At 42.2% G+C, this 24,929-nt stretch overlaps 1 protein-coding gene across 1 annotated transcript in view; it reads left to right on the top strand.

The window, feature by feature from the left end:
- SLC2A12 (solute carrier family 2 member 12) overlaps positions 1-24,929 on the top strand; it is a gene marked incomplete at both ends in the record, with an annotated part of 62,039 nt that overhangs the window by 8,972 nt on the left and 28,138 nt on the right. Inside the window, one exon of the mRNA XM_080700127.1 lies at positions 11,653-12,993. Within this exon, the coding sequence (XP_080556253.1) occupies positions 11,653-12,993 (1,341 nt within the window). The remainder of the gene's footprint in view (positions 1-11,652; positions 12,994-24,929) is intronic.

Here is a 24,929-nt window from a genome sequence, read left to right as displayed (position 1 = left end):
CACAAGCAGGCATTCTTGGGAAGGAGGCCCTATTGGCTTAGCAAAATCAAGAAAGTTTCTGGAAGTGAAGATACTGGTGACAAAATGAGGCGATCTTGTGAAGCCACACCAGCATGTCTGCAGATTCTCTGGCTTTAAGTGGCTACCGTTCTTTTTCTTTTCTTCTTTTTCTGTGTTTTTATAGGTGCATTAGAGTCTCACATCATTATGTAAATCATGTCGACAATGCACACACTCTTGGTGCGCCCCCTCCCCATATAGTCCCATGTATACACATAGTCTATGGTAGTATTTCTATTAATAAACCTTAGTCTTTCTCCACCCCTCCATTTTTAAAAATATTCAAGTAAAAATAGCTCCAGCCCCCACAGGGTTACATCCGACTGCCTCCTTCCTCTCCTCCACAGCCACCCACAGGCTCAGCAGGCCGTGGTTCTCCTGTCCGCCTCCTGCTCCCTTCTGTTTTCCCTGGGTTCTCCCAGCAGCTGGACTCATTCCTTGTCCCCAATCCAGGCCATATGGAGGTTACAGCCTCTTTTCCTTTGCATTTGCCAGTCTGTTCTTATAGGGTCTTTGCCAATTTTTTTTCTAATGATTTAGAAAGGGCCATAGTGCAGTTGACTATTAGGTAGGCCTGTTCTTAAAACCTTCTTGTCAAATCCACTATAGGAAATTTATTGGGAATTCGCTTTTCTAAAATCAGCAGATCTCTCACCACATCGCTTCCTAGGGTCCTCTTCTACCTCACGCCCATGGCCTGACAGCTTCCCCTGCCCTTCGCTTCCATTTCTCCTGTTTCCAGGCGCTCTTCACCTTTCTTTATTCATAACATGCTTGTTCTCTCTCTTCAAAACTCTCCCTTGTATTATGTGAAGCACCTCAGCTTTTTCTCCCTCTTCCCCCATGACTCACCTGCCTGTTATCAACATGCCCTCTGAGCTTCTCCTTTAAGATCCACGTGACCATCCGGGCCTTAATTTTAATAAGTAGAGTCCTATTCCTAAAAGGACCTCTATCTACAGGACTGACAACATTGTTTACGTTCTTCCCATTTCCCTAATTAAGGGATTTGTTTATTTATTTATTTATTTATTTTTGTGGTACTGGGGATGGAACCCAGGGGCATTGTACCTCCGAGCTATACTCGCAACCTATTTTTTATTCTTTATTTTGAAACAGGGTCTCACTGAGTTGCAAACGGCCTCACTAAGTAGCTGAGGCTGGCCTCGAACCGGTTGCTCCTGTCTCAGCCTCCCAAATGCTGGGATTGCAAGTGTGGGCCACCATGCCTGGCTCTACTTAAGGAATTTTAAAAGCACAAAGTGGTGATTCTCAGCCATCTTTTGAACACACAGACTTCTTTTAAAATAGGAAAACTGCTTCAGATATTCAGGTTATTATCTTGGCAGTTTTATATTTATTGATTAGAAAATATAGGATGACAGAAAGCTACTATGTATTTACTAACACATTGAGTTTTTTTTAAAAATTGTTTTATTGGTGCATTGTATTCATACATCTTAATGGGATACAAGATGGTAGAGACATACATGGCACATTGAGTTTTGAAAAAAGTTTTCATCATATCTACCTACCTTTGAAATTTTGTTATACAAATCAGTACGTAACTACTTCTTCCAGTATTACATAACCATTCAGGGAGATATAAGATGTTGTGAGTTTGCAAAGGTCCATAGCTCACTAAGGCTCCCACATCTGAAGAGGTGTTAAGTAGACAATGAGGTCTCTAGGCAAGATAGCTATTGATTTGTTCTCCTGATTCAACTCCTCCTATCTATTGAAAATCTCTGAAGAAATGGAAATAGGTACAAAGTTGCAATAGCATCAAAAGCCAGAAATATTTGTCATACTTGTAAGTTAGGACTTGACTTAACACTAAATAATAAATGCAGATATGATCCTAATTTATAAGATTGGGTAGATTTAGTTTGATATTCACAAGATCCCATTATATGTTTGCATTTTTTTTTATAGTACTAGGGATGGAACCCAGGGGAATTCTACCTCTGAGCTACACTTCCAGCCCTATTTTTATTCTATATTTTGAAACAGAGTCTCCCTGAGTTGCAAAGGGCTTTACTAAGTAGCTGAGGCTGTCCTTGACCTGCAATCCTCCTATCTCAGCCTCCCAAATGCTGGGATTAAAAGTGTGCACCACCATGCCCAGTTCCATGTATTTGCATTTGACAGATAAAGAACTTTTACCAGCCAGGGAAAGGGAAAACAGCTCCAAAGACTCTTTCTTTTCTTTTTCTTTGTTCTTTCTTTTTTTTGTGTGTGTGGTAGAAAATTGAACCCAGGGTCATTCTACCTCTGAGATAATCCCCCTTCCCTTTTTATTTTATGTTTTGAAACAGCATCTCTCTAGGTTACTGAGAGTCTTGCTGTGTTATTGAGGCTGTCCTAGAACCTGCAATCCTCCTCTCAGCCTCCCAAGCACGGGGAGTACAGGTTTGCGCCACCATTCCAGGCTCAACAACTCTTAAAGCCGCCTTCTCAGAGGGTCAGAAGTTTCTCTGCTCTACAGCTCAACTCTTCACACTCTATCCTCTTATTATTACTTTTCTTTACCTGTTTCTTCAAAGAGTACAATTTATAGGACTTTGGAAATTCTGGGCTGGATAGGAAAAACAATGGCTCACTACATTTTGGAATATAAAATCAAGTCAAGTCAGGACTAAGCCTTGAAGAGCCCCTGGGGAAGTGCATTCTACAAATGGCAGTTGTACACATACTGGGATTTTGGCAAGCAAAGAGCTATAGACCACTTTAAATGATCCGGGAATGATAGCCCCAATTCATAATCAGGAACACACACACACACACACACACACACACACACACACACACACACACGGAAAATGTTTCTTTCTCAGTCCAATGGATCCATACTAGGAAAATAACTTTAGGAATCAGAAACTTGGTGAGCAGCTGTGCATGTCAATGGTGCCTCCAGTTTCAGATCTACAAGTTTCTAACTGTAGCCAGGAGGCCAGGCATGACATCAGGTATGTCAGGGACTGGCTATGCAACTGTCATCCAAACTCCCTCCTGATTTCCTGCCTTTCCTATCTGCAACTGAAAATTTCAATATGCACTTCCCAGTCTCTTTTCCAGCCCAGCCAGACCAGTGACCTACTGGTTCTCGCCAATGAGGGGCAAGAATAGAAGAGTGGGTAGCATGGACCTCCTTAAAGGCACTAAATCTGATGTGTTCTTCTTGTTAAATAAGATGAATGCCATTATGTTTTAAGTTTCTGTTTTTCAGGTTTGGGGGGTTCTTAAAGTCAAAAGTATAACTGGCTTGGGGGTAGAGAGATTGCTGTAAATCTAGTTGTTGGCAAGTACATTTCAAGCACAATGAATTTTAAGATTTCTTTTTATAGGAAACAAATTTTGGAAAGTACTTTTATTCTCACTATAAAAAAATAGACAAAAAAGATGTAGGACATCTCTATTGGTCTGTTTTTCATTACTATAATGAAATGCCCAAGGCAGGCTAACTTTATTTTTTAAAAAGATTTATTTACCATTTTGGAAGTCAAAAGTTCAAGATTAGGTGCTCACTGGCTTGGCCCCTGCTGAAGACCAAAAGGCCACAGCATGTGGAGGAAGAGGTCATATCTCTAAATGGGAAGCCAGAAAGAGAGGTGGTGATCAGGCTCAGGTGTTTTATAACAAGCCACTCTCAACAGAACTCACTCCAGGAGCAGCATTCCCTTTTGGGGCAGCACCCTCAAGACCCAAGGACCCCTCTAGAACCTGCCTCTTTAAAGAGAAGTGGGTTTGGTCACCACACTGGGGCCAAACATCCAACACATGAGCCTTTGAGGGACAAACCATATCCAAACCATAGCGACAACGAGGGGGATAGGCCATTATTAAGATGAGCAAAGGGAGAAGGAGAATAAAAGTACACGAGCGGAGTTACTGTCCAAAGTCTGCAATGTAGGGTAAATAGGAAAAGCGATTGTAGGGTATCGATACAAAGGACAAGAAGAGATGAAGAAGGAAAAGAACATATATAACTAACATACAAATATTATGACTGAAGAAGTTGAAGCAAAAATACAAGTACCCAGACTTATTCTGGTGAAAGTCATGGACGCGGACGGAAGAAAGGAAAGGAAGGAATGAAGAAAGGAAGGGGGGACAAAGCACAAAGAATAAGTCATACATGTAGTCACACACACACACAGAGCGTGGGCACCAAAGAAGCCAAATGCAGGCTAGTGCCAATATATACATTTAAACAATATCCCTTCCTTGTCTCCTGCCAATAGCATTGGGAGAATATTAATTGAATAATAGTATGTCTGCAAAAGCACTACAGTTCAAACCTGGGATTGGAAAAATAAAAAAAAAGCAAAACTTTTTTTTTTTTCTGGAATGTCAAGCAATTGTAGATATCATAGAAAACCAAGTTTCTGTTGGCCTGAGTATCATTGTGTGCAAAGAAAATTGGGATACAGGGAAGGGGTAGAAAGTAGTTAAATAAAGGCTAGTGCCAATATTTACCACTATACGGGGGCACCATATATGTTTTGGGGCCAAGAGACAACATCTTGGACCTTTGGTGTTCGGAAACCCCACTTCACAGCTTTCCATGGGACATGTCTCCTGGGAGTGTGCATGAGGCTAGTCTTCCAGCCAAGCTAGAGCTCCTCCTTTGTGGGGCATCCCAGAACCTTTGCTGCACATGGCAGGTGACACACACACTCCTGTTCTCAAGGTGTTTCCAATCTAGGGCAGAGAACAGAAATAACCAAAGAAATACACTCAAGGGTGCTGTGGGTGCAGAGGCAAGATAGACAAAAGAGCTGATGCTCACCCAGGAAGGAAAGTCTGCAAAGGGTTTGTCAAGGTGGGGGGTTCTTCAGAGATGTAGCAGGTTTCCCTGGGCTATGAGGAAAGATGAAAGACATGGTGGGGCAGCGTGAAGAGAAGCACAATCTGTGAAAAGAACATAGAAGTTTCTGGAAATAGAAATGGGTGCAGCTGGGCCGGAGCATTGGTGCTTGGAGAAAGATGTGAAGCTTGGCCAGATGGCCTCTGATTCATGAAATTCAACAAAACAAGGACTGAGTAGTGACTCTATGCTCAAAGATTAGAGATAAAAATACAGATATGGTAGAGCTAGGTTTTGTCCTTAAGAAACTTTCGGTCTAATAGTAACAGCAAAAAGGTTGGTGACCGCATACCTTACCGTGGGACGGGTATATACAAAGGGGCTGGGAGCGGGACAGCCGAATACAGCAGGATGGGGTCAGGATGGGGTTGCTGGGTGGTCTTCCTGAGGGAGGTGGCGCTTGGGATGGCTGTTGAAAGATAAGCTGGGATGAAAGGTATTCAAGGAGAAAGAGCCGAGAAATGGGAAACCAGAGTGGCAGGCCATTTTGGGGCAACTGCAAGTTTTTCTTGAACAAAACATGAAGAAGGGGGGCCTTTTAAATTTGCAAAGCATTCACAGTTGGTCAGGCTGTACGTATAATTACCTGGCTGCCTGCCAAAGAAACCTGCCTGTGCACGCTTTTCAGCCCTCTGTGGGATTTAGTCAGGCGGCGGGTATTTATTGTATGTCCATTGTGTACACACACCACAGTAGGCAAGAAAAGAAGAAAGGGATGAAGAAAGCAGGCAGAAACTCAAATATTATGAAAAAAAATGGAGTGTTTCCTGTTGAGTGCCGGTTCCAGTCAGGGGCTTGCTCATCTGACTCACAGTGAGCAGGGACAATAAGGCTATTGTGAAAGCCAGTGCTGCTTTTCCGTAGCCAGTGCCCAGCCCTGTGCCTTGTGCAGTGGGTCTATACTGGTTTGCATTAGGAATGTCCCACTAGCCCTCATGGAAACAAGGTAGCAATGTTAGAAATGAGGCTTGTTTGCTAAGGAGGGGTCTCTGGGGGTGTGGCCTTAGGGCTTACCTGGTTCCTTCTCCCTCTCTCTCTCTCTCTCTCTCTCTCTCTCTCTCTTCTCTCTCTCTCTCTCTCTCTCTCTCTCTCCCCCCTTCCTCTCTCTCTGCTTCCGGGATATCCATGATGTGAGAGCTGAGCCTAGTCCTCTCCCTGTCTCTGCTTCCCAGTGTCATGCCCTGAGCTCCGTATACCCAGCCTGACATGGACTGACCTCTAAATCTCCAAAACTGTGAGCAAATAAATATTCCTTCCTCTAAGTTGCATGGTCAGTCATTTTGGATTATGGCAGTGAGAATGCTGACTGAGACAGAGTCTCACTGCTCTTGTGTATAAAGCCTTGTGGTTGTGAGCACATCTTCATATCACCTTAGTAAAGGATTGCTATCACTGCATCAAAAGCATCATCTGTCCAACAACACAACCAGGAGACAGAGGATAAGCAGAACCCAATGACATGTAGATACCAGGCAGTTTCCACTTCTGCGATGTCCACAGAAAGCCAAGAATTCCCAGTGTTACTTTTGGGGAGAACAGGGATATAAAAGGGAGGACCCTGTAAAGTATGCCCATGAGCAAAATGGCAGGATGGGCTGAACATCATCATTATCACAGGGGGCAGACTGACTTTAAGGCTGGGTAGTTTTTGAAAAGCAGTAATTACAAATGTTCATTTTACCTTCTCCCTCACCCCTCAATCCACCTGCTGCCCCACACTCTCACAGTCATGTTTTGGTAAATACAACCCACCTTCCGGCCATTGCTTCAGACCATGTCTTATTTCATTCTTCTTGCTCACTGCTGGATTTCTTGGAAATGTTACCTTTACTTACTGGTATCTGTAGAATTATATCTTGCTTCTATCATGGTTGATGACTGAAAAGTAGATACTCTTCATGGTTTTGATATGGGGCAGTAAGACCAGGAAAATGTCCTCTGGTGGCAGTCTTGAGGGGTCAGTGGACTGCGGTGTTGGAAGTACTGGGGAGCCTTGCACACTGAATTAGAATTCAAGTCCCTGAATGGGCAGCCTGGGGATTGTAGCTGAACTTCAGGAGTGAGAAGTCCCAGTAATAAGGTGAATGAGGGACTAGTTTAGGGGAAGCACTCCTTAAAGCATATAATAGAGAGGATTTAAAAAAAAATCAGACAACTCTGACCTTTGTTTAATTCTGAGTGTATAGCTCCATGTTGGCAAGCTCTCCATGTGGGACTAAGGTCATAGAATGTCTTAGTGAAAGTTTTTAACCTTTTAGAACAAAACAGGTTATGTATCTTCCCTAGAGATAGATAAAATAAAAAGATAATGAGTAACATGTTGTAATACATAAAATTTAAATTTTTGCCAATTCATATGGAAATGCCTTTATTATGTCTCTGAACAATTACATTCAGTGTTAAGTTCTGGGTCTCGAGAGGGACATTGACAAACCGGGACGGCTTCCAGACCCTTTGCACACATCCCCGTTTGTCAGTGTCCTCCAAGCCCTGGCCGAAGGACAAGGCAAATTAGCTGAGTCCAGAGAGCAGCAGCAGAAGCCGGATCCTTCTTCAATCAAGAGAGATTTTCCCCTGGATGACAAGAAGCCGGCTCTGTGACTCTTCCCTTTAACTTGCTTCCTCCAGGCCTGTCCAAGGTAGCACAACAGTGCATCAAAGGAAGGAACTCTCGGATCTCAAGGAGGCTCTTATTGTAGAGAAACACCATTTTCCATCTAATACAAAGTAAAGTAAGGCAGGTGATAAGAACAATCCTCTGCTACTCAAGCAAGCCTGGTGTCAATTCTCTACATCCTTAATTTAGTGTTCACAGCTGCCCTCTGTCACCCCAGATGACCTCCCTCATGCCTCACTTGATATATAGCCCAAGGGGTTCATTCTCCAGAATCACTTGTTTCTCCAGTGACCAATTCTCTCTCTCTCTCTCTCTCTCTCTCTCTCTCTCTCTCTCTCTCTCTCTCTCTCTCTCTCTCTCTCACACACACACACACACACACACACACACACCCCAATATATCAAACACAGATTAAATGAACAGTGGCAGGTAGAGGTAAAAGTACTACAGTTTTCTTACCAAAAAATAAAGAATCCACCTAGTTCTCTTCATGCTAGAGGAATTTGTTCCTGAAAGTTTTAAGATTACATGAGTAAAAGAATATGTGGAAACCAAGGATATAAACAGACACATAAAAGAGTACTTTAAAGTCATTTTATGTATAAAGTAATAAAACAATATATAACAGTACTTGGGAAGCTAAGACGGGAGACTTGCAGGTTTGAGACCAGCCTCAGTAACATAGAGACCCTGTTTCAAAATTTTTTTTAAATAATAATAATAATAATAATAATAATAAACAGGCTTAGAGTGTAGCTCAGAGATAGAATGCCCCTGGGCTCAATCCCCAGTACTATCACCGAGAAAAAAAAAGTACATCACAAATAATAAATAATAAATAATAGAGAGATTAACAGGTGGTAAAATTTCTTGGAGACAAGCATCACATTTGTTTTATTTCACTATATATATATATATATATATATATATATATATATATATGTATGTCAGCACCTAAGAAAAGGCCCGTTATGTAATGGTGCTATATATTTTCTGATTAGCTAGAAATATTGCTGATTTAGTTTTAGTGTATTGTTTTTTATTTCCATAAATTAGTTCTATTTAATGTGGATTGTTGCATGATTAATTTTCTCTTCCATATAAACATGAGAATTGTGTGAGGGGAATGGGATGGAATCCAGGGGCCTTCTGCCTTCAGGCTATACTATACTTCCAGACCTATTTTATTCTTTTATCTGGAAGCAGAGTCTTCCTAAGATGATGAGATTCTCACTCAGTTACTGAGGTCCTCCTGCCTCAGCCTCCTGGGATTGCAAGCATACAATAGCATCACCTGCTGTTTTGTCTTTTTTTTTTTTCTTCAATCTCACATTTCTCTTCTCCCCCAGGACCCTGGAGATGGGAAATTTCTTGGCTACCTGTGCTGGGAAGAGAACTAGATTACCTTAATTTGGCCTGCTTATTTCATGGCAGCTGAAGAGCATTTCTGAACCGCGCCCTCCATTCCTCCAAAGCAGGCAGGGGCGGTGACCTTCTTTCAGCCTGTGGTGACTGTGTGGCCAAACACTTGTTTCTAGCCCATCTTCTTGTGTTGTGGTTCTGCTCCTCCTGTACCTCCACTGCTGAAACCTCTTCTAGATACTGGAGTCCCCAAGCTCTCAGATCTGATCTCACCCATTTCTTCTGTCTTCCTAAGTCATCTGATCCATTCAAGTGCTTTATTTAATTAATTAATTTCATTCTTTATTGCAGTGCTGGGGATGGAACCCAGGGGCAGTCTACCTCCGAGCTACACCCCAGCCCTATGTCTTATTCTTTCTTTTGTAACAGGGTCTCACTAAGTTGCGGAGGGCCTAAGTAGCTGAGGCTGACCACAAACATGCGATTTCCCTGTCTCAACCTCCCCAGTACTAGGATTACGAGCGTGGGTCACCAGGCCCAGCCATTTAGGTCCTTTAAGTACCAAATCCATGTTGCTGATTCCCAAATACATATCTCCAACCTTAACCCGCCTCTTCAACTCCAAATCTGTATATTCAACCCACTAGCAGGCATTTACACCCAAATGTCTTACAGGTAAAATAAATAAAACATCTTAGTAAGTCCAAAGTGTTACTTTTAATTTTTATTCCTCTTGTCACCACATGCAGCCAGTTCTATTCTTAGTCTTCCCTGTGCTGGTTTATTGTACCACATAGCATACATGACCACATAAAATATCACATATTACAAAAATCACTCGCCTGACTGCTCAAACCACAGTGCCATCTTGGTTCCTGATCCACTCTCTGATCCTGAAGCTCCCATTCACGAGCAAGTACAGTCATTTGGGGCTCAAATTTTGGTCTTGTATTTGCCTACTTGCCTCCAGTTCCAGTCCAAGTTGCTATCACCTTCTGTGAAAACCCCGGCAACAAGTCTCTCCCTGATACCAGCCATGTCCCTTGGTCTCCAAGGAGCAGCACCCAGGAAGACAAGAAATTTAGAGTGTAAATGCCTTCTACACCATCCAGTGAGGACACACCAATTATAATGTGTAGTACAAAAAAAAAGGTTACACTGTGACCCACAAGAAATGTCCCTTCCTACCCATCAAATTCATTCTCTGCCCTGTCCTGACAACCTCTCCGGCCTCACCCTGAGCCCCACACACTGCCTGCTGGCTATCTGATGGTTCCTAAGACATAACTGGCACTTTTCTGTCCTCAGCCCTGGGAAAGGCTCTCTCTTGTTCAGAATTTTTTCCCTCTGCCATTTCCTTTTTTGTTTTGTTTCTATCTGCCATATTAAAAAAAGCCACCTGTGTGCCCCAAAATTAATAACTGTTCACCTTTTGACATTGTTCCTAAGATTTTAATATAGTATTAGAAGGAAGAAATTTCTTGGCTGGGCATGGTGGCACATGCCTGTAATTCCAGAACTTAGGAGGCAGAGACAGGAGGAGTGTAGCTTTAAGACCACTGTGTGATAACTTAGTGAGACCTTGTTTCAAAATTTAAAAAAATCCTAGAGATGTAGTTCAGAAGTAGTACACCCCTGGGTTCAGTCCCCAGTACCACCAAAGAGGAAAAAATGTTTTCCTGCTGTTTCATTCACTTTTCTTCTTAGTGTAGATAATGGATATTGCCAGTGCCCTACCCTGAATCCATTTTTCCTTTCATTCTTTCTAACACAACCTTGACTTTGTCCTGGTGAATGCTGTAACACACTCCCATTCCCACTTCATTCCCCACCCCAGCACCCTCAGGTGCATCAGTAGAAGGTAAATGCAGCCCATTGTGGCCGCGCAGACATGAAGACAGTTGTCTGGAGGTTGCTTCCCCCAGGCCTGTTTATACAACACAGAACAAGGGGCCTCCTGGAGGAGCCTAGCCTGTCCATCTTACCTCCAAAGTTTGCCTGTAGAGAACCCGGGGGACCAGAAGAGCCAGGTTATCTGAATTCTAATTTTAACGCTGAGGTACAAACTTAACTGCCCTCAATTGATCATGTAGCATTGTCCGTCTCTCATTTGCTTTCTCACAGAGCAGTTGCCTCTTAACTAAATGTTGAGAGAAGAAAACATAGATGGAAGTAACCTGGATTTTCTAAATGTCTCCCATGCCTTTCCTCCTAAAAATGAAAAGTGATTTTTTTTTCTTTCTACAGCTGATCATTTTGTGGTTACTATATTATTTCTATAGTCATGATTAAATTCAAACGTGATGAAACACTTATGTGAGGTTGAGTCTCCTTTTGGATACAGAGCGTTTAAAAGAAGGAGAATGAGGGCAGGGGGAGGGAATGCAGTGGGATTTGGGGAAGGGCTAAAGGAGTGATGTGTGCATGTTTGCCTCTACCATCTAGTACCTCATTAAGACGTATGATGGCAATGCACCAATAAAAAATTTAAAAAAGAGCCGGGCATGGTGGCGCACGCTTGTAATCCTCGCACGTGGGAGGCAGAGACAGGAGGACTGCGCTGGTTTGAAGCCAGCCTCACTGGCTTAAGAGACCCTGCTTCCAAATAAAAATACAAAATAGGTCTGAGAGTGTAGCCCGGAGGTAGAAGGGTTTCCAGGAACCCCAGTACAAAAAAAAAAAAAAAAAAATTAAAAAAAGAATTACTTGGAACCGACCTCTGTTTCTCCTCTCTACATGCAGGTTGCAACATGTTCACTTTTCTGACATCAGTCACCGCAGCCGTCAGTGGCCTCCTGATGGGATATGAACTTGGACTCATCTCCGGGGCTCTTCTTCAGATCAGAACCCTGCTGGCCCTGACCTGCCACGAGCAGGAGATGGTTGTGAGCTCCCTCCTCATCGGGGCCTTCCTGGCCTCTCTCACTGGAGGGGTCCTGATAGACAGGTACGGAAGAAGAACTGTGATCATCTTGTCGTCCTGTCTGCTGGGTCTGGGAAGCCTGGTCCTTATTCTCAGTCTGTCCTACACGACCCTCCTATTGGGGCGCATCGCTATTGGGGTTTCCATCTCACTTTCCTCCATTGCCACATGTGTGTACATCGCGGAGATCGCGCCACAGCACAGAAGAGGCCTTCTCGTGTCCCTGAATGAGCTGATGATTGTGACTGGCATCCTTTTCGCCTATATTTTAAATTATGCATTTGCCAACATCTCCCATGGCTGGAAGTATATGTTTGGACTTGTTATTCCCTTGGGAGTTTTGCAAGCGATCGCCATGTATTTCCTTCCTCCCAGCCCTCGGTTTCTGGTGATGAAAGGGGAAGAAGAAGCTGCTAGTAAGGTTCTGGGAAGATTAAGAGCTATCTCAGAAACAACCGAGGAGCTCACCATCATTAAATCTTCCCTGAAAGACGAGTATCAGTATAGTTTTTGGGACCTGTTTCGTTCCAAGGACAACATGAGGACCCGAATAATGATTGGCCTGATGCTGGTATTTTTTGTACAAGTCACCGGCCAGCCAAACATCTTATTCTATGCATCGACTGTTTTGAAGTCCGTTGGCTTTCAAAGCAATGAAGCAGCCAGCCTTGCCTCCACTGGCGTCGGGGTGGTCAAGGTGGTCAGTACCATCCCGGCCACCCTTCTCGTAGACCAAATTGGCAGCAAGACCTTCCTCTGCATTGGCTCCTCCGTGATGACAGCTTCACTGCTGACCATGGGCATTGTAAATCTCAACATCCACGTGAACTTCACCAATATCTGCAGAAGCCATGATTCTACCAATCAGTCCTTGTATGAGTCTGTGTTTTATGGAACAGGAAACCTATCAACCAGCAACGCCACCCTCAGAGAGCACTTTAAAGGGGCCAGTTCCCACAGCAGGGACTCACTTATGCCTGTGGGGAATGACGTGGATGAGAGAGGAGAGGTGACCTCCACGTCCTTACCAAATGCCAGACTGAACCAAAATGAGCAGCAGGTAGTCACGGAGACTGCCGAAGTCCCAGCCTTTTTGAAATGGCTCTCCTTAGCCAGCTTGCTTGTGTATGTTGCTGCCTTTTCAATAGGTCTGGGACCAAGTAAGTATTATTCTTGATCCCTTCCCTCTCTTTCTTATGAATGTTAATATGCTACTCTTAACTTAGTTGGTGAATCCTACTGCTATAGTAACATGTGACATACAAGCACTACACCAAGACAAGGAAAGTAACAGTTTTTGCTAATGTGGACAGTAATGCTTGGCTTATATCTGTTTCCAAAAGGCCTAGGGCTGGTATTCAATTGAAGAATAAGTTTCCCATTATCTGTCATATGAGAATCCTTTAACACAATTGACTGGGAAGGAACCAGACATGGAAAGATTTATTACCCAAGAGTATTGTATTGTTTTATGAAAGGAAAGTTAATTGGAGTTGTGTTTTCCTCTGTTTTCATCTCTGAGTTTCCTCTTTTATTTCTTTTTGTGTGATGTTAAAATTTTAACTCAGGGGTGTTCTACTTTGAGCTACACCCCAACCCTCCCTTTAAATTTTAAAGCAGGGTGTTACTGAGAGTCTCTAAGTTGCCGAGGCTGGTCTCAAACCTGTGATCCTCCTGTCATGATCTCTCAAGTCCTGGGGTTACAGGCATCTGCTATCACATCCAGCCCTGAGTTTCTCTATAGTTGGAAGAAAAACAAATAAAGTGTTTATATTTTCTTAAAGACACAATAGTGAATGTATTTCGGTAATGATGAAGAAGGGAATTATGAGTGGGGAAGGGGGAGAAATTATATTTTTAACAAATTGTATTTGCCAGAGTAACATTCCAGGTACATTACTCCTATCTATTAAACAGAAGAATGGAAGTTTAGTTTTCCCCATCCAATACAATACAAATAGCTTATGGAGAAATAATTAAAAGGTTATTTTATTTTCTAGATATCATCTTTTCCAATGACAAAGTTTGAGTACTATTCCTCCTGAAACTCTTGGAGATGGTATTTTTTTTAGAAAAGTTTGCTTGTTTTAATCCTATAGTGTTTTAGCCTCACATCCAAAGTTTAAACCTTCCTGTGGTATGGCTGTGGAAGGTCTTTTCTACATTTTACTAGGGGGGGGGAAGAGCTTAAAAAGCAAAGATCATCCGGGTGTAGTGGTGCACACTTGTAATCCCAGCATTTGGGAGGCTGAGACCGGAGGATCTCAGTTTGCAAACAGCCTCAGCTACTTAGTTAGGCCCGTTGCAACTCAGTGAGACCCTGTTTCAAAAATGAAAGACTGAGAAATAGGACTGGTTGTGTAGCTCGGAGGTACAATGCCCCTGGGTTTCATCCCCAGTACTGGGGAAAAAAAAAAAAAAAAAAGCAAAGGTCATCTTTCTCCACACCCATCTCTCTCTCAAGCTCTCACCCTCTCACCTCCTCTTTCTTCTCTTCTTCTCTCTTCCTCCTTTTCCCAGTTACCTTCAGTCCTTCCTTCTCTATTATAGTTAGTTTTGAAAGTTATTTACAAGAATCAAAAAGCTAAACAAATTGGCTCATATAGAGGGAAGGATTGGAAGTTCCAGACCAGTATGAAGACATAGACTGTGTTGAAGAAGAAATTCCATGGAGGCTTGCAAGTCACTGGCACCGGGTGCTGGGGAAATAGTCATGAGCATGCCAGACCTTGCTCCTTCTTCAAGGAGATTGCTGGTGAGTGGATTGCACTATAGCCCTGTGAGGCTTCTTTCCAGTCAGCAACCACTGGGGCTGGCCAGCTTACTCTCTTTTGGAATTTCACATGCTGATATGGTCTCTTATGCCCCAACTTTACCTATCCATTGTTCAGCTTCTACTCCTATTTGGAAAATGTCAGTTTCTAGATATTGTTTTGTTCAAATTCCAGAGAGATAGGAAGGAGGAAATCTGTGGACCGAAAGCTGACCCATCCTCTGCAACCGTGGGCAGACATATTTCCCCACAGAAGGCTGCATGGGGCAGGTAGAGTAAACGTTAGTATACTGTTAGCCTTGGAAAGCTCTGACCTGTCCCTGAACCTTGTTTATTAAGACCCAACAGTGATAAATATAATTAATGAACAGCTTGCTGAAAATAAGTCTACCATTTTCAAGATTCAGTTAACTTGGGTGTTAACTGAAGTTAACTGAAGTAACTCATGTACCTATGAGACACTTATGTGGCTATTCTGACACATTAAGCTACTGACATTTGATCTAGCATCTTATTTACATTTGTATTTCAAAAAAGGCTTCATAGTCCATTTGAAAGAAGGACCAGGGATGGGTGCTATCATGCATCAAGAAACAACTTGATCTTGTGAAACTTTCCCTATGGACAAGTAAGTTTTGTTCATTTGGTAGATAGTTATTGACCCATTGGTTGCCTTTGCCAGAATATTTTTTCCCTATATGTTCATCATGAAACTAAAGATATTTCCTTTGTATATTCAAGAACATTGAATCAATGTTTCTTGATTCAGTCTTCTGAACCTCTCAGATTGAAGAGTTTATGTCATGGCACATCTTATTTACATGAAGAAAAATTTATCTGAAACTTCCAGGATCAACCTCTCCACCACATACTCCCCTCCTCACTTCAGTTTTTGGGTAATTTTGAAAAATCCAGCAAATCTTTCAGTCTCTAACACGTCATTTGATATTATATTGTGATAGAACAGTGAGTCACCTTTTCAGGAAGCCCAGTTTGATTTTGGAAATAATTAATGGAGGCTGTTTGTTATTTGCCTTCTAAGATTCCTTAAACAATACCCCACTATAATTCTTTTAAAATATAATTTGAGCTCAGAGTCAACTAGTATTTATTGACACCAATTATGTCAAATACTATGATAGGCAGTTTTCATATACTTTAGAGTACTTCATGTGTGTGTGTGTGTGTGTGTGTGTGTGTGTGTGTGTGTGTGTGTGGTATTGGAGATGGAACTCAGAGGCTTTCTACCTCCAGGGTACACTCCCAGACCTACTATTTTATATTTTATTTGGAAACAGGGTCTCACTAAATAGCTGAGTCTGTCTTGGAACCTTCATGATCCTCCTGTCTCAGCCTCCCAAGTACTGGGATTATAAGCATGTGCCACCATGCCTGGCAGAGCACTTCATTTTTATCTTCACAACAAACTCATGAAGAAATAATATCTACTGAGTTTTATGAACACAGACACTGAGTCTCAAAGAAGACAAGTGACTTGTTGAAATAAAACATTTCTCATATTCTGAAATATAGCATTAATTCCCAGTCTAGACAAAAATTGGCAGTAAATGTTAATATGCTAGGCAACTTTCCATTGCTGTGGCAAAGATGCCTAGAAAATCATCCTATATGCCTATATAAAAATATATATAAGCCGGGCGTGGTGGCTCATGCTTGTAATCCCTGTGCTTGGGAGGCAGAGACAGGAGGATTGCTCAGGTTCAAAGCCAGCCTTGCTGGCTTAAGAGACCCTGTTTCCAAATAAAAATATAAAAAATAGGTCTGGGAGTGTAGCCCAGAGGTAGAAGGAACCCCAGTACCACAAAAAAAGATTATATATATATATATATATATATATATACCTTCATATAGGTGTATAGGTATAAAAGTATAACTATATGCATAAAGGTACATGTATAGCTATATGTATATATATGAAAGATTGATTTTGGTTCACGGTTTCAGAGGTTTTAGTGCAAAGTTGTTTGACCCTGTTGCCTTGGGACCCGTGGCAAGAATGTACATCATGGCAGAGGAAACGGCCCAACTGATGCAGCTGGGAAGCAGAGAGAAAGACAGAAAGGGGTCTCTGTCTCAATACCTTCCTCAAGTATTCTTCCACTGACCTAACTTACTTCTACTAGGCCCCGCCTCCTAAAGTTCCACCACCTCCCAGAAGCACCAGAGGCAGGCACAAGCCGTTAGTATGCGGCCTATGGGGAGCACTTCAGACCCCACCTATGGCAGCTAATTATTTTTAGTCCAGTCCTTTCCTGGAAGAGACATTAAGAGTAGGAATATATAAAAGTAGTTTATCATGTCCACCCACCAGGCTATTAAATGGGACACTCTGTACTTTTTTGCAAGATGAAGACATAGTCTGTCTTTTTGGAAGCTATGATAGGGAAGTGAGCATGTACTTTTTTTTTTTTTTTTTTTTTTTGGTGGTACTGGGGTTCCTGGAAGCCCTTCTACCTCCGGGCTACACTCCCAGACCTATTTTTACATTTTTTTTAAATTTGGAAACAGGGTCTCCTAAGGCAGCGTGCGCAGCTGGCTTCGAACCTGTGCGATCCTCCTGTCTCTGCCTCCCAAGCGCGGAGATTACAAGCGTGCGCCACCACGCCCAGCCACGTACTTTTTATAAGGCTCCATAGTCATCAGATAATGATGAGAGTTTTTAATGTATAATAGCACTTGATTTAACACATGTTGAATGTATATTTCAGTTAGAGTTCAAGCTCAGCTAATGTAACAAAGATCAAAATAACAATGACTTCAGCAAGTTAGAAATTTCTTTCTCTCCCTCATAAGCACTAAATAGTCCATGGTTCTGTGAATGTGTCTAGGGTCAGGCACCTGAAACATATAGTTTTCTGAGACATTATGTTAGCTAGAACTTTAGTATTGGTTCCTAGTTTATCCTAATAACCATCTTAAAATATTGATATGCATTTTAAAATATCATTATCCTTTAGTGGTGGCTAATGGTCCCTTGAGAATAATCACAATACTCAAAGTGAAGTCAGTTCAAGGGAGGTGGGGTAGAGAAAGGCCTGGGTGATTTGTAACTCTGAGTGTACTGGAAGCAGAACCACTGGATACTGGTAAGGAATTCTCATAGGGATTAGGCATCACATAATTGTGGAAGGAGCCCAGGAAGCAAGGGTTTAAAAGGGGACAACTGGGAGAAAACTGATTTGGGCCATGAAGGAAACCTGGTGCTGTCTCTGGAAGGCTGTTGCCTGTGCCTCTGATGGAGGCCCAGAGTCTCTGCAGGACAGAGCAAAAACCAGGCCCAAAGCGGGAAAGGGGGATGCAGGGGGGGCAGAAACAACAAAACCTGCTACAACAAACTGGAAACCACGAGAAGAAACTGCAGCCTACATTTCTCTCTCTCTCTCTCTCTCTCTCTCTCTCTCTCTCTCTCTCTCTCTCTCTGCATCAGGTCCCGGGATGTATGCCATCTGTAGAAAATGGCTATCCTTCTCTAAGAGATCTGACCATATACTTGGCCTGGGGCTTAGAAAAATTGTAGGAGATCTGGCTAGAATCACTGCTCCCCTGCGCTAACAAGGGGACCAGTGATTAGTGACATGGTATGCAAGCTATCATGGCGGCTGGGCCCCATTTCCATGTTATTTTGGCCTTCGAAACTCAGGCAGGTTTTGCTTCCTGGCAAGGGAATTCATCATCATCATCATCATCATCATCATCATCATCATTTGGTGAATTGTAATTTCACATCATATTGGGGTATAGAGTGACAGAAAAATACATGCACACAGCTCTTGGTGCCCTTCCCTCCAAGTTCATCCCACCTCCTTCTCCCTCCTCATGCATGCCTCTGAGATTTGAGTTGGTAATTTTATGAACATTTATTTCAACCATTTTCTTCTTTTTTTACAGTAATGGAGATGGAACCCAGGGGCATTCTACCTCTGAGATATACCCCCAGGCCTGTTTTATATTCTTTATTTTGATACCAGGTCTCACTGAGTTGCAAAGAGCCTCACTAAGTAGGAGTTGAGACTCTCTTCAAACCGCTATCCTGTCTCAGCCTCCTGAATGCTGGAATTACAAGCGTGCACCTCCATGCCCAGCTGTCTTTAGGAGGACTCTCCCTTCCCTTCCCTTCCCTAATCCCTCTTAATCACTCCTTTGGACTCTCTGTTCCTGGGAAGGAAATTCTGGAAAACATATTTCCATCTTAGCTAAAGTGACACAGTATAAAACACCACAATAATAATCTCTGGACTAAAGGAGAATAGATCTGGGTATGAAGAAATATAGGTCAAAAGGCCACAGGTCCTGATTTTAGTCTGCTTTTGCTATGATAGACTTGTTTTAAAAAATAAGATGCTAATTATTAAAATATATGATTAACTTCCCTTCCATCCGCTTCTTTAAAAAAGGCGGTCATTTGATTCATGTCTCTTGGCCTTTACTGTTTTAGCTATAAACTATAAAACAGTCTCTGGCTTGTGCATCATAAAGGCTTTCATGTTTGTTTTCTCAGGAGTGTTAAGTATATCCCTTGAGCAGATGATTCTCCAGTCCTGTCTCTCACATGACTTCCAGTTCCTTTTTCCCCCTGATGAGTATGCTGCCTTTCCATTTTGATGCTTTACTATCAGCCAAGCACAACAAGCCCAAAGCTGAATTCATTTCCCTCTTTCCAGAGTCCGTACCTCTTCCCTCCTTTTCCATGGAATAGACGCCTGTCCAGTCAGTTGCACAGGGCTGATGCTTGGGGCCTCTATTTGGTCCAGTCACTCTGCAGAGAGCCTCAGCAACTTAGTGAGGCCCTTTGCAATTCAGTGAGACCCTGTTTCAGAGGTAGAATGTCCCTGGCTTCCATCCCCAGTACCAAAAAAAAAAAAAAAAAAAAGGAAAAGAAAAGAAAAGAAAAGGAAAGGAGAAGGAGGAGAAGAAGAAGAGGAAGAATAGGAAGAATAGGAGGAAGAGGGAGGAGAAGAAGGAGAAAGAGCAGGAGGAGAGGAGGAGGAGGAGGAGGAGGAGGAGGAGGAGGAGGAGGAGGAGGAGAAGAAGAAGAAGAAGAAGAAGAAGAAGAAGAAGAAGAAGAAGAAGAAGAAGAAGAAGAAGAAGAAGAAGAAGAAGAAAAAGAAGAAGAAGAAGAAGACAGAATTGAGGTCACACAGATTGAGGGCGAGCAGGCCAGGCCCCTGGAGGCTCATTGCTCTCTACCTCTGTGTCACCCATCTTCGAGAGACAGATAACATTAAGTCTTCAAGGCCCTCTATCATCTCACCCATCATCACTGTAGTCTGTGGAGTTATACAGGGGGTTGCCATTCACATGGAAGTACATGAGAACTCAAGTGGCACACACAGGGAATGAGGACCCCGGCATTTCACAGGGAGGTATTACTCACCTACCTAGGTGTCTTCATTTCCCCCTGCTCCACTCCGGCCCAATAAACACAGAGCACTTACTGTGGCCTTTACCTTCCTCTATGAGGTAGGAATCTCCCCAGTATTTAAAGATCAATGAAAATCTTATCTCCTCTATGAATCCATTCCAATTCTTAGAAGTCGCTATTTGTATGAGCCACTAGTACATTTCTAGCATAGAGTTACTCAGTTCTTGGTTAAAAAGAGCCTGAGTTATAAGTCAGAAAAACTAAGCCAGGTGTGGTGACGCATGCCTATAATCTTAGTACTTGGAAGGCTGAGACAAGAGGATCAGGGAGACCCTCGGCAACTTGGCAAGAATCTGTCTAAATAAAATAAAATAAAATAAAATAAAATGGGCAGGGGGTATAGCTCTAAGGGAGAATGCCAATGGGTTCAATTTCCAGTATTAAAAAAAAAAGAAAAGTTAAAAATATCAGAAAAATAGATTCTAAATCTAGCTCTTCAATTCACTGGCTGTGTGATCCTCAAGTCACTGCTATAAACTGTTTCTAATCTGTGCAGTGGGTATAATAATGTGTGTCCTACCTGCTGGAATACAGATGCAAATCGAATGAGCTCAAGTGTGTGAGAGCGCTGTGCATACAGTAGAGCCCCAGATCAACGCGAGTTGGAATAACCCAGCTTCATCTTTAATAACATCACACACTTCCTTTTCTGTTAGTTTCAGTTTATTAACTAGAATATAGGTACTGGATTGTACATTCTTTTTTTTTTAAGATTTAAAGAAGTTTATTAAAAAGATAGAAATACAGAAAATAGAAATACAGAAAATAGTTACAGCCCCATGCCAAAATGGCATGAGGGAGAAGGGTGGCCCGGGCCAACTCACCACTCCCCTGGATTGTACATTCTTTGAAGAAGAAGTGGTATCTCATGATTTTCTTTCTGTTCCTTTAAACAACCACCGTAGTTCCTTTGAACTGAATCTGTTTAAAAGTGATGCTTGAGTGCCGGGCATGGTGGCGCACGCTTGTAATCCCTGCATTTGGGAGGCTGAGACAGGAGGATCGCGGTTCGTGGACAGTCTCAGCTACTTAGTGAGGCCCTTTGCAGCTCAGTGAGACCTGGTTTCAAAAGAAAAAAAATAGGACTGGGGGTGCAGCTCGGAGGCAGAATGCCCTTGGGTTCCATCTCTAGTACTGAAAAAAAAAAAAAAGTGACGTTTGGTTACATTTTGTGGCTAAAGGGGGAGAGAGGAAATAACTTTGAAAATACGATGTAGATCCAGGAAAGATCTCAGCTTCTTTACTTGTGTCCAGCTATCTGATGGGCGGGTAAGGGCCCAGTAAGTGCTGGGCTGCCAGGACAGTCTTGTTGCTGTCAGACAGATGCCATTACGAGGGCTTTTGCAGAACTATCCATCACTTGGACATGGTTTTTAAAAATCTCTTTCCGTTTTGTCTGTAAAAAAAAGATGCAGGGGAGATAGTAGTGCTTAGAACCAACTAATGGGAAGCCTTCAGGGCATTTCTTCATGAAGTCATAAATAGCTATTTGGACACAGAGTATCTGAATGATCATCCTTGATGTATTTTAACACTTTTTTTTTTGCAACTATATAGGGAGAGTCTTCTGAGAACTTTTTAGATCAAAAGTAATGGTAATAAATTAGAGACTCATTAAAATTGAAGGTGATTGGGTATATGAAAGGAATAACTCTTTAATCTCATGGTTTGGGTGTTCCTGTATGAGTCTGGGCCATTCCATGAGGAACAGACCTCTGAATCACCTCACTAAGGAGAACAGTCATTTCTCTTCATGGTTTGGGGATACATATTTTCGTCTTTTTAGGAGAATCTGAATAATTGTCCTTTCTCCATCCTTTTTGCTAGGAGTTATTTATGTCTACATTCATACTATAGTTTCTTTTCTAAAGAAAATGTGCCATAGCATTTCCATTCTAATCTTCAGAACTGTATTCCAGAGTCTTGGTTAAAACCTGTAGGAACCAGTTGGAGTTTAAACAAGATTTTTATTAGGAACAAACTTTTCATACCAGATTTTGAACACACCATAAAAACGTATTAACCTGATGTGATTATTGCTCAGGTATTTCATTTAGAAAGTTTATTGCTTGTAATACAAACAAATCTTTTGTATAAATAGAGGCATAAAGGAAAAAGTACTTGCTGTTCTCACATAACATCGAAAGGAAGATTAAACTATCCTTATTAAATCTTCTTAAATATGGGTTGGCTGGGAACAACATTCTTTGATTGTATTACATCACAGAATGGTTTTCTGCCAGGAAAGTGTTTCTATTCTTAGGTCGAAGTGTATACCATACAGCATTTCACATTCTGGTCCTCTGTTTCCCTAAGTGTAAATTAGCAAGGTTGTCCTAGAATCCAATATTTAGGAGGGTCAGGAATGTAGTGTCAAGTAAACTTAGGTACTTTATTTTATGCACTTAAGATATAATTATTATTATTATTATTAGTAGTAGTAGTAGTAGTAGTAGTAGAGTACTGTGCTATACCCCAGCCCTATTTTTTTTCTTTATTTGGAAACAGGGTCTCACTGAGTTGCAGAGGGCCTCACTAAGTAGCTGAGGCTGCCTTTGAATCTGCATCCTCCTGACTCAGCCTCCCAAGTACTGGGATTACAAGCATGCACCCCTATGTCCGGCAAGATATTATTCTAAGAAGGAATCCATTAGCTTCTCTAGCCTGCCAAAGGGGTTCATGGCCCACAAAAGTTAACAGCCCCTGTCTTCTAATTCTCTGTAACTAATATTAAAACTCATCCATTAACTGAAACCAAGATATGTAGCTCATTGCCACTATTAGAGACTTTTATTAAAATTCTGTGGTTTATATCCCATCTTTCATTTCAATATAGGTTCAAGAGCTTCACCTGATTTTCTACTGCATTTCTAGGTGGTCTTGATCATCATTTTAAACCTTTTTAAAAAATGGAAAATTTTCATAATAAAATCACTGATTCCTTACATTGTTAGAACACAGAACACACAAAAATTTCTCTTCTACTCATTCTTTCACGAGTAAAGATGAGCCAAAGCAAAGGCCTGGTGATATTATCTCATGATTTCACTTGAGGTAATACTTGTATAGAGACCCAGCCCTTCTTAACACAGCCACTGTAACTCAGAAAAACTGTGTAGCTGTTCTTTTCACATTGATCATTAGGGATTTTTATGTAAAGATGTATGTGTTAATAAATTAATTAACCTCTCTTCCATCTCATGATTAGTATCTTTTCATTTTGAACAGAGAGAGGAAATTCAAGGTCACAGATTAAGTCAGGTAATGAAGTTGTGACCACCATCTTTGAACTACCTTCATATATTCACAGTGAACCTCACATTGAAAACTGAATCGCAGTGACACCAAATAATCTGTCCCAATCTCTTCTACTTAGAGACTAAAATAGGCAGGCATACACATCCTGGAGAGAATTCCAGAACAAAATGTGGGGATTTGCTCTCTCATCCAGCAGGTGTATATTGCACAGGGGGCAGGGTGCCAGGGGCAGAGACTCAGGAAGGGATGGCAGAGATCCACACCTTCCCCTCATGGTGCTAGTGGTGGGGACTGATGATGAGCAAGAAAATGAATATGTGTGTCATTCAATTTGGGGAGACAGAGCATTAAAATGTAAGCGGCTTCTTCGGCCGGGCGTGGTGGCGCACGCTTGTAATCCCCGCGCTTGGGAGGCAGAGACAGGAGGATCACGCAGGTTCGAAGCCAGCCGCGCGCACTGGCTTAGGAGACCCTGTTTCCAAATAAAAAAATGTAAAAATAGGTCTGGGAGTGTAGCCAGAGGTAGAAGGGCTTCCAGGAACCCCATTACCACACACACAAAAAAAATGTAAGTGGCTTCGAGAGTGATAAAGAGCAAACGGAGGCCAGAAGAGAGAGCATACTTGTAGGAGGCCTAGTTCAGATCTGATGGGCACACATGGCATTTCTCAGGTGATGACCTTTGGGCCAAGGCTTGTATGAAGAAAGCAGTGTGGAGATCTGAGGGATGAGGCTTTAAGCAGGGATGATGGCGGGTCCAACAGCCTTGAGGATGATGTGAGCTTAAAGATAGGGGAATTTGGCAAGAACACCTGTTGGGCCTTGCAAAGGGATGCTGGAATTTGGACAAGGCTTTGGCCTCTGGCTTCCTTGAATCCCAGTTCCAGAGTAGGGCTGCCACTGCTCAGTATCTCTCTTCAGGTTTTAGTTTCTCTTACTAAAAAAATGGGGGCAGTGGCATCCCCCTCACTGTGTAACGGGAGAATTAAGCGAGTCTGTATACTTATGTATCCTTAGCTTCATGCCTGGTGTGCAGCCTGGACTCAGTCCACTTAGTGACTAGTGGTAGTAAACACCTGGCTGTGTCTAGGCATGAGAATAGTTCTGAGAATGCCACACTGGGCTTAGCAGGCAATTTGCTCAAGCTACTCAGGAACACACACGAAGTGCCCCATGCCCAATATTAATTTATGATGCCATGGTCACCCTCACCTTCCTCTATACATTAGTCCAGTTGGGTCAAGACCATAGAGATGGATTTGTGAAGCCAGGTGAGGTGGCACATGCCTATAATTCCAACACATGCAAGGTTGAGGCAGGAGGAGTGCAGGTTCAAGGCCAGCTTTAGCAACTTAGTGAGACCATCAGCAACTTAGCAAGACCCTGTTTCAAACTGTTTCAAACTAAAAATGAATTGATGAATGAATGAATGAATGAATGAATGAATGAATAATAAGACCGGAGGTATAGCTCAGAAATAGAATACCTCTGGGCTTAATCCTCAGTACCAAAAAGAAAAGAAATGGACTTATGACTTTGGGTGGGATGGTTCAATCCTGGGTCACTTATACTTGAGGGTACATCCTATAAAATCAGGCAAGTCTTGCAATAAATCAAGAAGC

This window comes from Muscardinus avellanarius, assembly GCF_963383645.1.
Source record: "Muscardinus avellanarius genome assembly, chromosome: 8".
Taxonomy (NCBI): domain Eukaryota; kingdom Metazoa; phylum Chordata; class Mammalia; order Rodentia; family Gliridae; genus Muscardinus; species Muscardinus avellanarius.
Note: the sequence above shows the minus strand (reverse complement) of the source record. Positions and strands in the feature narration are given on the sequence as shown.